General features: G+C 45.5%; 1 protein-coding gene across 2 annotated transcripts in view; it reads left to right on the top strand.

Moving 5' to 3' along the window:
- The first annotated feature begins 5,599 nt into the window (after positions 1-5,599).
- LOC142576010 (tRNA (cytosine(72)-C(5))-methyltransferase NSUN6) overlaps positions 5,600-15,918 on the top strand; it is a 36,147-nt gene continuing 25,828 nt past the window's right edge. The window contains exons 1-5 of one of the 2 annotated variants that reach the window (XM_075685884.1): positions 5,600-5,886; positions 6,341-6,478; positions 6,989-7,178; positions 12,601-12,754; positions 14,126-14,327. In XM_075685884.1, coding sequence (XP_075541999.1) covers positions 5,719-5,886; positions 6,341-6,478; positions 6,989-7,178; positions 12,601-12,754; positions 14,126-14,327 — 852 coding nt within the window. In that variant the 5' untranslated portion in view covers positions 5,600-5,718. The remainder of the gene's footprint in view (positions 5,887-6,340; positions 6,479-6,988; positions 7,179-12,600; positions 12,755-14,125; positions 14,328-15,918) is intronic. The other variant, XM_075685885.1, reaches the window with a different exon arrangement.

Genomic DNA, 15,918 nt, shown 5'->3' on the forward strand with positions numbered 1-15,918 from the left:
AAAAGAAAAAAAAAGACATTGTTGCTGCGCAGCTCATTGTCGCATGGTGAAAGTTCGATTTTGTTACTTCTTCGTTTGCGCAAAGTGATGAGCCGTGAGACTCTTCACTTGTTGGATACTCTTGTTATATTATTGCGATAGCAATTATGTGGACACTCTAGGCGCATTCCTGCCGTCGTCGTCGCCCTCATGTTCCGCATAAAGTCGAAGGGCGATAATATCGTGACCGCACGCCTCATGCTGTGTGTGCGAGTTAAAGCGTAAGGGGGGGGGGGGGGGACATGGGTAAGCCGATGATGGTGGCTCAGTCCTGTGTGCGCAAGGGAGAAAAGCTTTGAGGAAGCGCGCCGCCTTCCGTCGCGCGCGATACATCGGGGGAGTGGAGGGAGGGGGGGGGGGCGGTGATCTGTGAACTTGTGCTTGCGCAGCATGTTTATTTGCCTTGTTTCACGCCTCATATATAGTGACTTTTTCTTAGATACGTAGATTTATTGGAGACTTATACGTATATTTAAATATTTTGTCGCGAGGTTTTGTTCATATGGCGCAGTGAACTTTGTTTCCAGTGACACTTTTTTGCCTTTTATTAAGCTGCATCTTCACATCTGTATATTCCATTGTATCTTGGCATTTCTAATATACGAAGGCGAGTCAAATGAAAGTGAGCCAACCCGCCTCACGCAATAATGGTTCGGTTCATTATTTGCGCGGCATGCGCATAGCACATAGGCATCTCATTTACAGAAGTGACTTGCAGGGGTGAGGATAAATGTTCTTTAATGCTCTCATACACTGGGTTCAACACTCGTGATCAACACTTGTGTGACATAATGGGCACTCCAAAAGTTGAACAGCGCGGTGTGGTGAGGTTTTTGACAGATGAAGATGTTTCCCAAAAAGAAATTAGTGGCAGTATGGCTGCCATGTGCGTTGAACATTGGATTACATTGGCCACTGTGAAGCGTTGGAGCAAACGGTTCAAAGATGGACGTGAAAGTTGCAAAGACCGCCGTGCAATCACCCCAACACAATTGCAAAGGCTGATCAGACAAGAACGAAGGATAAACATCGATAAATTGGCAGGGTGTGTGAACATCAGTCACGGTTCAGGTCACACCATAATTCATGAACATCTCGGTTATCGGCTCTTGTGTGCACAATGGATGCCCAAGATTTTGAACTATCGCCAGAAGACGGAGAAGTTCGGCGCTGCCTTGACTCATATAATTCGGTATCACGATGATGGTGACGACTGTGTCAGCCATTGTAACCGAGGACAAATTATGGTGCCGCTACTACTAGCCTGAAACACTAGGGCAAAGCTTACAGTGGAAACATTTGAATACCCCCCCCTCCCCCCCAAGGAAAGTAAAGGCCGTCATTTCTGCCGAAAAGGTGTTGTTGACTTCTTTTTCGAACGTCAGGGGCCATTATTGATCAAATTTGCTAAACCTGGAAAGACTACCAATTGTTTCCGGCGTTGTGAAACGTCGGATCGGCTGCGTATCGCAATGAAGAAGGAACGACGTGGAAAATTGAGCAATGGGATCATCTTGCTCCACGACATTGCCTGTCCCCACGTCGCTGATCTGGTTAATACAAAACTGACAAAGTTTAAGTGGGAAACGCTGCAACATCCGCCAAACAGCCCAGACCTGTCGCCTTGCGTCTTCCACATTTGGTAGCAGTTGAAAAGAACTGGTCAAGGGAACCATATTCGTGTCGGACGATGGCGTAGAGTCAGTTAAAGATTTTTGAAGCAGCAACCCAAGGAGTTTTATGAGACGGGAATTGCGCGACTCGTTAGTTAGTGGGACAAATGTCTAAATGCTCATGGAGACTACTTTTAAATAAATTACCCCATTTATCATATATTCGCATTGGCTTACTTTCATTTGACTCGCCTTCGTATATTTTGCAGAACTCCTACTGTTTATATGTGCTCTCTGTTGCGACTATAATTTCGGAGCAATTACTCACGATACACGACCGATGACAGCTGCTACTGCGTAATACATTGGAACAAATGACAGCGGCATTGAGATTTTTCCCTGGTCGTTGGATATATACAAAAACGTAAACAAGGTTCTTGAATGACACACACACACACACAGAGAGAGAGAGCGAGAGAGAGAGAGATGCAAATGAGAGAAAGGCCGGGAGGTTAAAAAATTTTCATTAAAAAATTTGTCGCTGGTGCTCATTAAAGTTCACTCTCTCTCTCTCAACTTGTACATTTCAGGGCCCTTACATTTTTCATATCAGCGGCGTGCACAGCTTTACTGGTTTCAAACTGATATAGTTCTAAAGTTCGTGTGATATTTGCTTCACTTATTAAATATGCAGAAAACATGGAAGCATTGATATCAGCTATTTCGGGCACAATTTTGAGACATACTAGTATATTCTTTTATGAAAAAATACATACTTGCCTTGAATTCGTTTGCAGCATCTTTGGCAGTGGCAACGCAGTTATTATTAATGTTTAATGTATTTTTGCTCCCTCGACTATTTCTATGAGGGGGAGGCCGAGCTGCAAAGTGAGCCCCCCCCCCCCCCCCGAACGAAATTTCTGGCTACGCCACTGACGCCATGTACGAGTTGAGTATACGGAAGAACAACTGGTTGACTTCCTGAAGGATTTTGGCGTGACGTCTGCCCGTCGTCAGGCGCCCTTCAATCGCCAAGAAGACTGAGCCATAGAATCACGCCCTCTGAGAGCCGTCATTCTATATTTCAGAGAAGAAAAACCAATGCCGCAACGAGTGCACTTGGGTTTCACGAGTCATCCCGTAGATGAATGCCATGGTCCTGCTATGAGATGCTACAACTGCCAGAGATTTGGACATTTAGCAAAGAACTGCCGCAGTCCACGTCGCTGCAAGAAATGCTCACACGACCACAACTATTTAGAGTGCAAGTCTGTGTGTCAGCCAATGTGTGCCAACTGTGGCGGAAACCACACAGCTTCCTACTCCGGGTGCCCTCAGAGCAGAGCTGCCTCAAAGTTAAATAGACATGAGCTGAAACACGGAAGGCTGCCTCCTCGTACTTTCTCAGCAACGCCATTTAACATCTGAGCGACTACCTCAGCATTCGCATCAACCACAGTCATCCCATCGACCATCCCAGTCAGCTCTTCAGCGACCTGCTTCGATCACACGTGGAGCTTCAGAGTCGTTTGATGATTACGCGTCTTTACCCGTGGCACAGATGATCCTGCCCATGCTATTCACAGCTCTGCGTGCAATTCTAAGTGCCATTCCACAAGCAAACAACCTACCAGAGCTAAAAGCACTGCTTTCTATGGAATCGTTGGTGCTTCCACAACCACCAACAGCTCCACGGCAGGCTTACAATGAATATTCGTTACAACAATGTTTTCATATTTCAGTAGAATGCTAATAGCCTTCGAAATAGGTCAACTCATTTTGGTAAATTACTAGCTGAACATAACTGTCCTGTTTTATGTATACAGGAGGCAGGCATACGAGATGACTTTCGTCTTTCAAACTATGTTATATGTAAATCATCGCGCATTGCTGGAAGTAGCAGAGCGATGTCATGCGTGAGAAAAGACCTGCCGTCCTATTTAATACAGCCGAGCGATTTAGACATACCGGAGTTCGTAGCATGCAAGATATGTTTTAGAAAAAACATGTGTCACATTGCTCAGTCTTTATCTAGAAAACGTTCTAGCAAATCCCGGCCACGGCGGCCGCATTTCGATGGGGGCGAAATGCGAAAACACCCGTGTGCTTAGATTTAGGTGCACGTTAAAGAACCCCAGGTGGTCAAAATTTCCGGAGTCCTCCACTACGGCGTGCCTCATAATCAGAAAGTGGTTTTGGCACGTAAAACCCCAAATATTATTATTATTATTATTAGTTCTAGCAAAATATCTGTAGACAGCTTGGTGAATGTGTTTGGTATCGCAAACTTAAATGTGCCCATGGTTTGTGGGGACTTCAACGCACATAACGTCATCTGTGGCAGTGAATATAATGATTCCCGCGGAGGCATTATAGAGTGCGCCGGAGAAAAAAGTAACCTGATCGTGTTAAATGACAGCTCTCCGACGTTCTTGCGGGGGTTACGTTATCCGAGTTGTATAGATGTTACGCTCTGCTCACAAGACCTTCTTGATGGCATCTGATGGCCAGACATAGAAACGCACGGTAGCGATCATTTTCCAGTCCTGGTAAAACATCGTCTCATACGGAGTGAAGGGACCCGGCGATACTCAAGATATTCTAATTGGCAAACCTTTCTTCACTATTTAATTAACTCAGTGGGCGAAAATACGAACTTTAAAAGTTTTGCAAACATATTTTGTGAGTCTTACAAGCTCTGCACAAGGCAAGTCATTGTTCCAAATGAATACGCTGCAGTTGACGGGGGATATGAATGTCTATGAGCAATTAGAAGACGTGCAGAACGTGCTTACCGCCGCATTGGAAAACTGTATGACTACAAGATGGCACAGAAAGTTCAGTCAACTTCGCGCAGACGCTTACAAAAATTAGGTACGAGAAGATGGCGAGAATACTGCGCTCCCCGAAGGCGCCGGAGAAACAAACTACGATAAGTTGCTATTACTTAATAGAATTCGACAGTCACACCTGCAAGAGGGTTGATTTGATTTCTGATAGTGATAAGATACTGAGACTGCAACGCTATGTCGGCTATCTCTGGAAAGAGATTAAACAGTTCCCGCAATTGATAATCCAACGAATTCATGCCGTAAAGCTCACCAGTCGTTGAGCGCGGCTGATTAAAATATTTTATCCTCACTTCCCGCTCGCTCGCAGGTAAAATGTAGGAAGCTGATTGTGCTCTCGAATACTGATATAGCGGTCCCCCCAAAAAACTGGGCATGACGCAAGTTACGCAAGTTGACATTTGTTAGGGCGGGTACTGCCCAGTGCTAAACGTTCTTCGCAACGTGGGCATGTATTGAGAATACCGCGCGTCGTCCGATACAGGGCGTCCCGAGAAAGCACAAAAAGCAATCCTCGCTGTCCAAGTAGGAGATCCGTAGCAAAGAAAAGCGTTAAGCGTTACTTATGTGGTCACTCTATCAAGAAAGAAAATTTAGCTTCAGCTGTAGTTCTGTTGGACTTTTCGGCGTACAACTGAAAGCGCCCGCTCTCAAAAGAGGGGCGGGGGCAAATGGCATACTTTACCCCCCCCCCCCCACACACACACACACAGACTTTTGACAGGGGAAAGTCTAGTGCAAGATACGCCTATGGAACGGGAACACTAAAACTGTACTAAAACCAATCGCGCACTCTGACGTACGATCAAGTGTTGGGCCGACAGGTATGGCTTCAATCGCGTTGCGGTGTGCCCCTTCCTGTCCTTTTCCTTCCTCCATATTTAACCATATCCAACGCTCCATAATATCAGGCTTTGTTGGAATTGGATGACAGCATTCGCATGAACCAGCGCCTCTGTATGAGCATGTATACGAGTCCACGAGGTTAACAGAAGCAAACCATTGCAGGAACGGTAGGAACGAAACAGAAACCGGTGCCGGGCGCAGCCAATATAGCCAACGCACGTCGAAGACAAGCCGGCAAGAATAGTTTCATGTCTCCCATGTGTTTGAAGTTTGCTGTGCACTGAGATGATTACTTTAAGTGCAGAGCTGGCTGAGTCGACGTCATGTAAATACTTTGCGTCAAGTTCGAGTCGAATGACTGCGGACTCGTTATGATCATAAGTTTAGTCTGGCGACTCGAGCAGCTCAGGAAGAGTATTTATGTACCACTGCTGTTTCGATCCACTCTCCATACGATGGGCGACTTGCGATTGAACAACCCGTTTGCAAAAAGTCCTGACGTCGAATGTCTACTATTAGAAGAGTTCCAGGCTGCGGGAGTAAGTTGCTCTTTGTGACAGAAGTTTCTGTACACGGCTGGAGTTAAAGCGTGTCGTACAAAACAAAATTATTAAGCTACTTCTCAGGCGTGATAGTTTGCAATCTTCTGCATAACTGCGAGCCATATAACCTCTCCTACCGTGGTCGATGTAACCTTCTCCATAAGTGCGAGCCAAGTAACCTTTCCTACCGTGATCGATATGGCGCGCGACATGGTTTGTAAGGTATAGAAGGATCTAAATCCATGTATGTCAGTGGAGCCATAATAGCTCAGCTGTTAATAGTGCGCAAGCATTTGTATTACACGCTGTTAATTATTCATACTGCGAAAATGTGAAATTACATGTGCACGTGCGCATGTACCGCGTGTACTTGCGTGAGGCAAGCTCGCAATGAGAACGTATTTAGGCAAGAGAACTGGCTGTCTGCGCTTGCTTACACAAGTCTCACCAGGTCACTGATGCAGAAGGCCGGCTGTCACGTCTCAAATCCTGGCTGAGCCTGCCGCCGCAGTACACAACAGTGCGGGTCAACACGCGCCTCACCAGCACAGAAGCAGCTAAGAATTCTGTACAGTCTTACCTTAATGAGGTGAGTTATAGCTTTTGATGTTCAGCCTTGGTATATGTTGTCAGTTGCACTCGATTGGCCGGGACTTGACCCTTTCTAATACACTCACAGAATCGTGTGCTGGATGGGCGACTTTCAAAATACAGACCTGCATATGATGCAAGGCTTCTGTGTCTGAATTCGTGAATGCGATGTGTTAGCCTTTTCTTGCAGCGGAACTTAAACCACACAGTGGGTTATTCTTGGTGGAATCTCTGTAAAAGATCATTTTGCATTTCGGTATACCAACATCAGAAGCTGAAAATCTGCCTGGTTTAGCACATTTCTCTAGCTTGCATATTGCTAAATCATGGTACCTCACGTAGTTAGAACTGTAGTCGTTTCTCGTAATCTTTTTCTGTGTTTGCCAAATGAGAACTGTGGAAGCAGTTTGGACAAGTATTCTTTCATTTATATGCCCATGACATGTAGTCCAACAGATGACTTAATGTTCTTGTAGGTGCAGATCTCAGCTTGTTGTTGATTTTCCAGAGCTACAGCGCATTGGCACCACAAGTCGTTTGTCACCCCTCCATCCCCGACTTGTTGGTGCTGGCGGGTAGGCAGAGCCCTTGTCACCTGCAGCCATCCTCGCGAGAAGTGGTGGTTCGCCGGGACTGCGCTGAAGCCGTTCTGAGGGGAGCTCACGTCTACGTCCCTGGCATCATGGGTGCTCCAAAAGGTGCTCTTTTTCAGTCGGAACTGGCTGGACTTGTTCGAAACTAGCCCAAAGCGGGGTTTACGAGGCCTCTTGCAGACAGCATCAAGCTTTCACAATGGGCGCTGTTCTTAAGAACAACTTCTTTGCAACACACACAGCATCAGGCTCGCCTGCGGCAGTATCTCGTGTCATGGCCTCTGAGACACATGCATAAATGCAACCACTATAGTGAGTCTGTGTGGTGCTCAGTGCTTGCAAAAATACTAAGTGAGGATGTTGCACAATAGCCTAGTGGTTAGCACGCCCAGCTTCCATGTGCACATCACATTGTCTTGTAGTTCTGTCTCACTGCATTAAGACCTAACCACAACTAGGTTTCTTTATGCTTGTTTGTAAAGCGTAAAGGCTTTCACGTAGCAATAAGCCTTCCATGTGTAGTTCAGTGCCTGTGTGTCTATGCTAGTGTGCTGCTATTCAATCAAGAATGTCCAACCAACTGGGCCCCCATTTTCTCCCGACTTGCTAGTTTTGAACAGAAAAAAATATCTCTGCTGACTGGCTGACATATCAGAAAGTTATCTAGCTTAGCTTTCCTCCTAGGTTATGGTGCAATAGTACTGATCGTAAGAAAGCAGTGTAGCACTTGGCCAAGTGCAGACAGATTTTCATTGCCGGCAAGCTAGGCATTGCGAAAAAATTTTACTTATGGACCTGTATGCCGACTAATTGCCCTGTATGCTAGTGTGAATAAATATATGTAGCGATAAAAACATTATTGATATTTTTTCATTGTTTACATAACAGCTCATCACTTTTCTGTATTAAAAATTATTGCTGGTGATAACAAGTAAAGAGTTCATAGGAAATTGAGGACCAAAAGTAATTAACACTTTGCAAAAAAGGGAATCTCCTATATAAATACAACAATCAAACCCCGGCCGTCAGTCCCCAGCAGCCGCGAAGCAACTGACCACGGTGGTGGTCAGATCTGTGACGCTGCAGAGGGTGCTAAGAATACCTGGCTCCGGACAGGCCGCCATTGGAATCTGAACCTGGCAACGTTTAACGTTAGAACGTTATCTAGTGAGGCGAGTCTAGCAGTGTTATTGGAGGAATTAGAGGGTAGTAAATGGGATATAATAGGGCTCAGTGAGGTTAGGAGGACAAAAGAAGCATATACAGTGCTAAAAAGCGGGCACGTAGTGTGCTACCGGGGCTTAGCGGAGAGACGAGATCTAGGAGTCGGATTCCTGATTAATAAGGAAATAGCTGGTAACATACAGGAATTCTATAGCATTAACGAGAGGGTGGCAGGTCTTGTTGTGAAACTTAATAATAGGTACAAATTGAAGGTGGTACAAGTCTATGCCCCTACATGCAGTCATGATGACCAGGAAGTCGAAAGCTTTTATGAAGACGTGGAATCGGCGATGGGTAAAGTCAAAACAAAATACACTATACTGATGGGCGACTTCAATGCCAGGGTAGGCAAGCAGCAGGCTGGAGACAAGTCAGTGGGGGAATATGGCATAGGCTCTAGGAATAGCAGAGGAGAGTTATTAGTAGAGTTTGCAGAACAGAATAATATGCGGATAATGAATACCTTTTTCCGCAAGCGGGTTAGCCGATAGTGGACATGGAGGAGCCCGAATGGTGAGACTAGAAATGAAATCGACTTCATACTCTGCGCGAACCCTGGCATCATACAAGATGTAGACGTGCTCGGCAAGGTACGCTGCAGTGACCATAGGATGGTAAGAACTCGAATTAGCCTAGACTTGAGGAGGGAACGGAAGAAACTGGTACACAAGAAGCGAATCAATGAGTTAGTGGTAAGAGGGAAACTAGAGGAATTCCGGATCAAGCTACAGAACAGGTATTCGGCTTTAACTCAGGAAGAGGACCTTAGTGTTGAAGCAATGAACGACAATCTCATGGGCATCATTAAGGAGTGCGCAATAGAAGTCGGTGGTAACGCCGTTAGACAGGAAACCAGTAAGCTATCGCAGGAGACGAAAGATCTGATCAAGAAACGCCAACGTATGAAAGCCTCTAACCCTACAGCTAGAACAGAACTGGCAGAACTTTCTAAGCTAATCAACAAGCGTAAGACTGCGGACATCAGGAACTATAATATAGATAGAATTGAACAGGCTCTCAGGAATGGAGGAAGCCTAAAAACAGCGAAGTAGAAACTAGGAATTGGCAAGAATCAGATGTGTGCGTTAAGAGACAAAGCCGGCAATATCGTTACTAATATGGATGAGATAGTTCAAGTGGCTGAGGAGTTCTATAGAGATTTACACAGTACCAGGTGCACCCACGACGATAGTGGAAGAGAGAATAGCCTAGAGGAATTCGAAATCCCACAGGTAACGCCAGAAGAAGTAAAGAAAGCCTTAGGAGCTATGCAAAGGGGGAAGACAGCTGGGGAGGATCAGGTAACAGCAGATTTGTTGAAGGATGGTGGTCAGATTGTTCTAGAGAAACTGGCCACCCTGTATACGCAATGCCTCATAACCTCGAGCGTACCGGAATCTTGGAAGAACGCTAACATAATCCTAATCCATAAGAAAGGGGACGCCAAAGACTTGAAAAATTATAGACCGATCAGCTTACTGTCCGTTGCCTACAAAGTATTTACTAAGGTAATCGCAAATAGAATCAGGAACACCTTAGACTTCTGTCAACCAAAGGACCAGGCAGGATTCCGTAAAGGCTACTCAACAATAGACCATATTCACACTATCAATCAAGTGATAGAGAAATGTGCAGAATATAACCAACCCTTATATATAGCTTTCATTGATTACGAAAAAGCGTTTGATTCAGTCGAAACCTCAGCAGTCATGGAGGCATCACGGAATCAGGGTGTAGATGAGCCATATGTAAAGATACTGGAAGATATCTATAGCGGCTCCACAGCCACCGTAGTCCTCCACAAAGAAAGCAACAAAATCCCTATAAAGAAAGGCGTCAGACAGGGAGATACGATCTCTCCAATGCTATTCACAGCATGTTTACAGGAGGTATTCAGAGGCCTGGAGTGGGAAGAATTGGGGATAAAAGTTGATGGAGAATACCTTAGCAACTTGCGATTCGCTGTTGATATTGCCTTGCTTAGTAACTCAGGAGACCAATTGCAATGCATGCTCACTGACCTGGAGAGGCAAAGCAGAAGGGTGGGTCTGAAAATTAATCTGCAGAAAACTAAAGTAATGTTTAACAGTCTCGGAAGAGAACAGCAGTTTACGATAGGTAGCGAGGCACTGGAAGTGGTAAGGGAATACTTCTACTTAGGGCAGGTAGTGACCACGGATCCGGATCATGAGACTGAAATAACCAGAAGAATAAGAAGGGGCTGGGGTGCGTTTGGCAGGCATCTTCTCAAATCATGAACAGCAGGTTGCCACTATCCCTCAAAAGGAAAGTGTATAACAGCTGTGTGTTACCAGTACTCACATATGGGGCAGAAACCTGGAGGCTTACGAAAAGGGTTCTGCTGAAATTGAGGACGACGCAACGAGCTATGGAAAGAAGAATGATGGGTGTGACGTTAAGGGATAAGAAAAGAGCAGATTGTGTGAGGCAACAAACGCGGGTAAATGACATCTTAGTTGAAATCAAGAAAAAGAAATGGGCATGGGCCGGACATGTAATGAGGAGGGAAGATAACCGATGGTCATTAAGGGTTACGGACTGGATTCCAAGGGAAGGGAAGCGTAGCAGGGGGTGGCAGAAAGTTAGGTGGGCGGATGACATTAAGACGTTTGCAGGGACAACATGGCCACAATTAGTACATGACCGGGGTAGTTGGAGAAGTATGGGAGAGGCCTTTGCCCTGCAGTGGGCGCAACTAGGCTGATGATTATGATGAAACAAGGGAATGTTACAACAAGGGGACTTGTTTTCATCACTGCCCTGAGTCTTTCCTTGTTCGCCCACTGTTTGTTACTGGTCCTGTTATTGTTATTGTTTGTTACTGATCCTGCATTATTGCTTCACACTGTTGCTTGTGAGAACAATCGGGTATTGTGAAGTGTCGACATTTTAGTGCATTGTGGAAGTAGCAAAGTGCAGTACAGATTTCATTTTCATTTTATTGATCCAGTAAATTTGTAAACAATGGTAGCCATAGGTGCTAGCACAATGTCGATGAAAAAAGATTACCACAAGTCACCAATAATTGGAGTGTTGAAACTGTGATAAGTGGCGCTGCAGCTCATGACCATTCATAGTGAGAGTACCAAATCATTCCAGCTATTTAAACTTGAAGGTTGTTCGGTGGACAGATAGTCCTTGTGAAGAATTACTTTTTGTTTTAACAGCTTGCTAGCATACACACATGAAATGGGAAGATTGATATGTAGAGTGTTGATTGTCATAATGCTGTCGTGGATAAATTACATTTAAAATTAACCATGTTGTGACTCGAACAATGCATTTGCTAACACTATTGATGCATTATTTGTTGACTTAAAGTACAGAATCAAATCACCCCTATTTACCCGTTGTAGCAAGTATGTGACGCCCCCTCGGGCATAATCTTGGTTCGCCTGCCAAGCTCGGTGGCCTGCTGATGGAATGGTGACAGGTGACACCCGTGGCTTGAAACAGGTCGGGGTGAGAGGAATCAGAATATTGTCATGGCCGGTGTGCTTCCTTAATCACTTTAGCCTGTTCAGCATCCTAGAATGAGATACTTGCTGCTTAAAGTGGAGCAAAAATTTCCTTGCTGCTCAGAGCAGCCAAAGTAATCCAAGAATGCTTGCACTGTTGTGCATACGTGGCTGCTGCTTCAGAAAAAAAGGGCATTTCAAATGAATTCTTCAGAAGGGGCTACTGTCACCCAACCTCCCTGTCACTGAAAATGCGGGAAGAACACAGTGCTCTCACCATCAGGTTGTTCCTGTACTCTGGAACCACTTATCACAATTTTACCAATCTAGTTCCTGGTTGGTTTTGCTTGTCTTTATCTCTTTGTTGCCACTATAAAACAAGTGGAGATGCCACAAATAACTCAGTTAGACTAGATTATCACGAGCTTAGTGTGCAAGCAACAAGAACGAATGATGCAAACGTAAACCAGGATGGGAACAGACAGAACCTGTTTGTCTTGCCAAAGAAAGAAGGAGCTCGTGAAATATTTAAGGCGTTCAAAACTGAATCAGCTGTGCAACAACAACGTAACAATGAATCATCAGTTGCAATACCTTGTTAGGTGCTCGTGCTTGGGTGATAGGCTTGGTGGTTAGTTTTTATTGCTCTCTGCCCCCATAGCAATGTGCTCAGCATTGCCATGAATCTGTTCTAGTACTTGTAAACAGAGAGCAGCAGTGAAAAGGTGATGATTGGAAATAGGAAACGCAATAACATCTGGGTCTTTGTTTTGAGCTTGCATTTGTGCTGGGTTGCTTTTGTAAGTATTTCAACTGGAATGCAGGTCTGCAGGCTGGGCAACAGGTGGCCGTCTATGGAGACCTCGACGGCCAGTGCTTGAAGGGCCGCACCCGACCATATCGTGGACGTCGGGTCTTCCTTGGCAACGGAACCACGCTGGTCTCCAGGGCAGACATCTTTGTCAACCAGGTGTCTGAGTGTGTGGTCTTAGTGTTTATTTATTTATTTTTTCCAGTGCCCGTCCTCAATGGCCACTGTACAGAATTGTCTTGGCCGCATTCTTCCTGAGGAACTTGCTGAGTGTGAGAGAAAGAAATAGAGGCCTGAAAAAGTGAGGAAAGCAGTTTTATTTCTATGGCACGTTGAAATTGCTATTTCAACTTTTCATTTTCGGCTTTGAATCTTAGGAATTCCATCCATAATTATAGATCGTTATGTCAGATGAGTTCTCAGAGACACTACACATTTTTTTTCTTGAAATTTTGTACGCTTACAAGTGGTTGAAGAAAAGAGAAAAAAGCGTTTATTTTTAGTATTCGTTTGATTGAATACTGCAGGCATAAAATGCCCAAGCAGCAAAGGCAGGAATATGGAACATAATACAGTAAGACCTCGTTGGTTTGACCCTTGTCAATACGGAAAATGAGGTAATTCAGACTCATCCTTTAGTCCCAGTAGGCTTATGCACCTTTTAACAGCCTCAAGCTCTCATTAATGCAGAAATATTTGGCCACACACCGTTTAGTTTGGACAACCCTAGGAGTGCAACTGGCACAGACTGCCAAAAATATGCGACACAAGAGAGCAGCATCAGCAATAGCATCCAACCGAAATGAAGTGGCTGAGTCCACATCAGATATTTATCAATGCAAAGCGGTCGGGAAACGATAGGAATGCCAGAACGCTTCATGCCTATTTGGGCCTTATGGCCTGTGCCTTTATTCCTGCATTTGCGTCGTACCTGACACCTGAATGGCTACATGCCTTCAGAAATGTGCGGTTGCCATCCATAATCACAACTATAGCAAACCCCGATTTTTTCTGGAGCGCTTGTGGGAAGCAGTTGTTTTGTTCTCACTCTGCGCAATGTACACTCAATGTCATAAACATGCTGGAACCTGTTGAGGATGAAGAGCGACTCTACCATGGCCTGCTTACTCGCACAAAACCTGCTGGCTATGTCGTGTTGGAAGGACGATCTATTGCCGACAAGCTCACTGGCTAAAAATAATCGGTTTATGCGTGCGGTGCTGAAAAGCATGGCTTGGATGAAGACACGTGACTTGTGCCACAGCTGCACTGCATCACCTTTTAAAAGGCGTTACAGTAGGGGGAATACATCAAGTCAATTAGCAACAGCGCTCTTTTATAAATTCTTATCCTGTTTACCAGAGCTTTGCTTACAATGATTTGCACAATGTGTGGGATCTGCACAATTTTTCTGTTTGCCATGGCAAGGGTGAAACAGCGAATGAAGAAGTGGGCTGGCAATGATAATGAAGTGATGACATGAGTAGCAGCAGTAAGTGTCTCGGAGTAAGCCTGTCTGTGCTTGTGTTCAATTGCAGGGGCTGTGCCGTGCGAATGACTGAGCCGTTGTCGGGGTGTCCTCCCCTCGGCGGACTGGAGCCATCACAGCTCTTCTTGCAGAACTTGCCTTCAGCGCTGTGTGGCCACATCTTGGCACCGAAACCCGGGGACACTGTCCTCGACATGTGTGCTGCTCCTGGAGGCAAGACCACACATCTGGCAACGCTTATGAATGATATGGTAGGTGTCATCCCGTTTTGTAGTGGGGCTTTTGCGCAGTGCTGGAAAGACTGGCCTTTACTGAAAGTGATTCTGAACTTCTACAGATACTTATACTGAACAAGTGCAGTGTGCCTTATACTGACCTCTTAGTGGCTCAAGCCCAAAAGATCATTCTTGCTGATTCTCATGCCAATTGATTGATTGATTTGAAGGAACATTAAAGGCAGACGTTGCATCAATATAGATTACTATTAGATTACGTTTCTTTAAGTACATATTTGTTTTGTGCCAACGAATCACTTCGTTGCAGATAATATTATGATTGAAGGTGCTGCACAATTCATTCACAGTTCAAATCACCTGCAACAAACGTTGCATGTGGCACGTCAGAGCTCATTCTATGAACGTAGAATTAGCTTTTATGTAGGTGTTGGAGGCCATGCTTTGCTGGATGCTACTGCTTGCTTTCAGTCGAAGGCCGACACTGAGGCGGTACCGCACCCTCACAAAGGCAGAGTGGTGTTTTTCTGTAGGAAAGGGTAATAAAATTGGCCATACGACATTTTGACATTGAAGTGCAGTGTAACTTTCATCGGGGACTGACCACAATTTACCAATTTTAAGCGGGTCATGTCATGGGAGCTGGTGCTGTATTTCCATAGTGGCAGTGCCTGTCTTCTCCCATGCTTCTCATATTCTTGCTTGTGAAAGCTGTACCCAAAGTGAAATTTGGACACCTTGGAACACTGACCTATCACTTTACCTTGATTTAAGAAGTTTGCCTTCAGTGCCTCTTTTGAGGACCAGCAGATACGAGTACCCTAAGCATAGGCTGGTCCCCCTTGTGCCCTTTTCTGTATGTTATTTCCAAACATTGCCATACAGGTGTTCTGAGCACCTTGCACATGTTAAAAATGTCTGAATCCTTACTTAACATTTGTTGCAAATGTTAGCAGTGGGAGTGTTCTGAGCAGCCAGAAATATCAAGCATGTGACAATTTTCAAGTGGGGCGTGACAGGCAGTCCTCGGCAGAAAGGAACACACCCACTGTTAAGAACGGCCCATTGAGGTGCAAGTTTTGCCAGCCAGTTGCGACAGCGGCGTCAACTTTCGCTGTTAAGAACGGCCCGCTGAGGTGCAAGTTTTGCCAGCAAGTTGCGACAGCGGCGTCAACTTTCACTGTTAAGAATGGCCTGTTGAGGTGCAAGTTTTGCCAGCCAGTTGCGACAGCGGCGCCAACTTTTCTTGGAAAGCCGCCGTTACGCTCTAGCCTCGGCGCCGTTGTGGCTAAACGCGATCGGCGGACCAACTATTGTTTCTGAACCCACCACCGCCGACTTGATCTGCTATGAGCGGGGGAGTTGTTGAGGGAACGTCTCCGGAGGCCCCTTCCCATGCGCTGTTCAAGACGCAAGACATTGGACAACCGGCGGCCGTGCTGCGGGGGTCAGCTCGGGGAATCGGATGAGCTGTTTCTGACGTCAGCTCCAAGTTCTGCGAAGACCGTCTGACGTCGGTTGGGGACCGTGAACCTCGCGCAAAGAGGTGTGTGTGTAAGCCCTCATCTACGGTGTCTGGTCGAACTTTTCCCTCACCTTGGGATCGACG

This window comes from Dermacentor variabilis, chromosome 3 (assembly GCF_050947875.1).
Source record: "Dermacentor variabilis isolate Ectoservices chromosome 3, ASM5094787v1, whole genome shotgun sequence".
Classification (NCBI taxonomy): domain Eukaryota; kingdom Metazoa; phylum Arthropoda; class Arachnida; order Ixodida; family Ixodidae; genus Dermacentor; species Dermacentor variabilis.